The sequence below is a fragment of the Propithecus coquereli genome, unplaced genomic scaffold, assembly GCF_000956105.1.
Source record: "Propithecus coquereli isolate 6110/MARCELLA unplaced genomic scaffold, Pcoq_1.0 Scaffold94, whole genome shotgun sequence".
Lineage (NCBI taxonomy): Eukaryota > Metazoa > Chordata > Mammalia > Primates > Indriidae > Propithecus > Propithecus coquereli.
This window is the reverse complement of record NW_012155729.1, coordinates 4,702,364-4,705,532: the sequence shown is the minus strand read 5'-3', so window position 1 is coordinate 4,705,532 and position 3,169 is coordinate 4,702,364. Positions and strand designations below refer to the sequence as shown.

The following is a 3,169-nucleotide window of genomic DNA, read 5'->3' as shown; positions in this document are numbered from 1 at the left end:
TTTTTTTTACTTGATCTTTTCTTAAGCAAACTCTGCGTTTATCCCTTCCGGCTTTCTGAGAAAGATACACATACCCCGACATTTTCCCTCAGCTGTTCCCATCTGTCTTTAGGTTCTTAGAGTCACCAGGACTGGAAGTTCTGCCACAGCCTGTCACAAGGATGAATAGTCCTGACACCTGTGCGTGGAGCGCCTGCCCGTCCTCTGTTCTTGCTCCCGTGTATGCTCTGGTACCCATCCTCACCCTCTCGTCGGGGTTTGGGCCTGTCTCAGACACGCTTTGTATTTATAGCTTCTTCTCTAAGACGTCACATAAAGTATCTCTTTTGTACGAGATGCATCTTAAGCTTTTGGTGGTTTGCTGTGCGGAGCATGCTTGGACTCAAACGTTTTTCAGTAAATATTTGGTTTAAATAGAATGGCCCTCTGTGGTCACCCTTGTGAAACAGGGTTTGTGATCACCTTTGGGTATCACAGGAGCAACAGGCCTTGATACGAATAGATCATACCCTTCCATTTTTTTTGAAAATAATTACAGCCCAGGGCTGTAAATACATGAATAAAGCAGATGAGGGTTGAAATAGACATCGCCCAGGTAGCCCACCGTCCCCGTAGGAGGGAGTAGGATCCTATTAGAGTAAGTTGGTTGTAATCAACATTTATTGAGCACCTGCTGTGTGCCAGAGGCCGGGCTCGGGGGTGAGCACAGGAGGATGAGTAGGATGTGTCCACAGAGGGTGGCCAGACAGACTCTGGAGCGATACGTGCTCTCACTAAGCTTGACATCCTCGTCTATGAAATGGGAATAAAACACGTACTTCAAGTATCTGTCCCAAGACTGTAATGGGATAATGTCTTCCCTTTGTCTGTCTGCTTGGGCTTCCGTATCCTCTGTGTGGCCTTAAACAGAGGAAATGTGCTGTCTCACAGTCCTGGAGGCTGGAAGTCCAAGGTCAAGGTTCTGCAGGGTTTGGTTCCTGGGAAGGGCTCTCGTCCTGGCTTGTCAACGGCGTGCGCACGTGGTCTTTCTAGTGCATGCACGTGGAGAGAGAGAGAGACAGCTGTCTTGTGTCTCCTTTGATAAGGGCACTAATCCCATCATAGGATGCCCCTTCATGACCTCTTCTAACCCTAATCACCTTCCAAAGGCCCCATCTCCAAATATCATCATATTAGGGGAATGGTTAGGGCTTCAGCATATGAATTTTGGGAGGATATAGTCAGCCCGTACCATGCATGTCAATTCCTTGGCCCGTCCCTTGAGTTAGATAATCGCTCTGTTATTCAGGGCTCTTCTCAGGAATGTTCCTTCCTCCTTTAGCCTTCTGCTACCAGCTGTCACCAGATGTAGCATGTTGTGAAGGCTGGGAAAAAACCCTGAACAGTTTTAACAGGCTTTTAAATTTACACCCTCTAGCTACTGCCCTGGACAGAGATTTGGGGATAAATTTGAGGAGCACAGACTTAGGCTTTCTTTCTTCTGGGATCTGATTCCCCCAATACTCTGTTGAGTTTAGTATCGATTCATGTCTCATGCTAAGTGGGCCGCAAACCAGGTGGGGAATCCCTGGTGCATCGTTTCTCTAAGTGGATATTCAGACCGATTTTAGAATACGAGAATTTCTTTAGGCGTGTTCTGATGTTTTGATCCATTCAGTGGTCCTGAAAATGTGATCTAAAAGTGATAACTTTTGTTAAAAGAATGATATCTGTTACACAATTTACTTCTGAAATTCTAATGATTAGTTGAATTACTTAAGCGATGTGTATTTTCCGTTTAATTGGAAATCGTCACTGTGTTAAAGGCTTGCTTTCGTGTTATGAATTGGTTGTTTCACAAGTGAAGGGAGTCAGTGGGGAATTCAGGACAACACGCAGAAAGGAGAAGGGATGCGCAGGCCACAGGCTCCCAAATTGAGGATTATTTCCCTCGTAGGAAGAAGACCCTCACCTACCCCTAATGTTCCAATCACGCTTTCATGCATCCCCGAGAACACTGCGTGTTTTCATTCCTATAGAAAACCAAGCCTTTGATGACGGAATTCTCGGTGAAGTCCACCATCATTTCTCGTTACGCCTTCACCACGGTTTCCTGCAGGATGCTCAACAGAGCCTCGGAGGACCAGGAAGTTGAGTTTCAGATGCAAATTCCGGCGGCCGCTTTCATCACCAACTTCACGATGTAGGTGACGCGTGGGTCGGAGACCAAGATTTCCATGTGGGGCGGTCACGGGGAGCCTGGGATGATGTGAGGGCCACAGGCTGTGAGAATTTGCATCCCGGTAGATGGTGTATGGGTGAGAAGGATGACTCCTTTGTTCCTTCCTCTCTCCCTCCTTCCTGTCCTTCCTTCCTTCCTTTCTTCACTTCCGCCTTTCCATTCTCTCTTCTTTTATTTCATTCCTTTCTTTTTTCCCCCATCCTTTCTTCTTTCTTTTCCCCTCCTTCCCTCCAACAAATGAGTGTCTATTAAGGGTCAGCTACTCTTCAAGGGGATTGATATACTTCTATGAAAAAGACAATGTTGGCTGGGCGAGGTGGCTCATGCCTGTAATTCCAACACTTTGGGAAGGCAAGGCAGGAGGATCTCCTGAGGCCAGGAGTTCAAGACCAGCCTGAGCAACATCTGAGACCTTGTCTCTACAGAAATTTTTTAAAAAATTAGCCGGGCACAGTGGTATACCTGTAGTCCCAGCTACTTGGGAGGCTGAGGCAGGAGGATCACTTGAGCCCAGGAGTTTGAGGCTGCTGTGAGCCATGATGATGCCACTGCACTCTGGCCTAGGTGACAGAGTGAGACCCTGTCTCGGGGGGGAAAAAAAAAGATGATGTCACTCTGCTGCAGAAATTCCAGTGGAGAGAAACAGTCAATAAATTAGTAAACAAAATAGTAAATAAAATAATTTCAGACAATTGTGAATGTTATAAAGATGACAAGTCAGACTGAGAGGGGCTTCGTCAGGTAGTGCAGTCAGGAAGGTTGAGTTGAGACTGGAACCACAAGGCAGCGTGAGACCTCTGACATACTGCATTGGATATCTTTCCTCTTCTTCTGATCCGAGAGGTAAAGATACACAAAACAGGGTATGTGTTGGGTTTCATTTTTGGTCCGGGCAAAATTCAAGATGGCGAATCCTTGTGGAAGTTCGAGCAGATCTTGTGATTTTCT

At 46.4% G+C, this 3,169-nt stretch overlaps 1 protein-coding gene across 1 annotated transcript in view; it reads left to right on the top strand.

The window, feature by feature from the left end:
• ITIH5 (inter-alpha-trypsin inhibitor heavy chain family, member 5) overlaps window positions 1–3,169 on the top strand; it is a 65,494-nt gene that overhangs the window by 14,438 nt on the left and 47,887 nt on the right. The window contains exon 3 of the mRNA XM_012664907.1: window positions 2,019–2,182. Within this exon, the coding sequence (XP_012520361.1) occupies window positions 2,019–2,182 (164 nt within the window). The remainder of the gene's footprint in view (window positions 1–2,018; window positions 2,183–3,169) is intronic.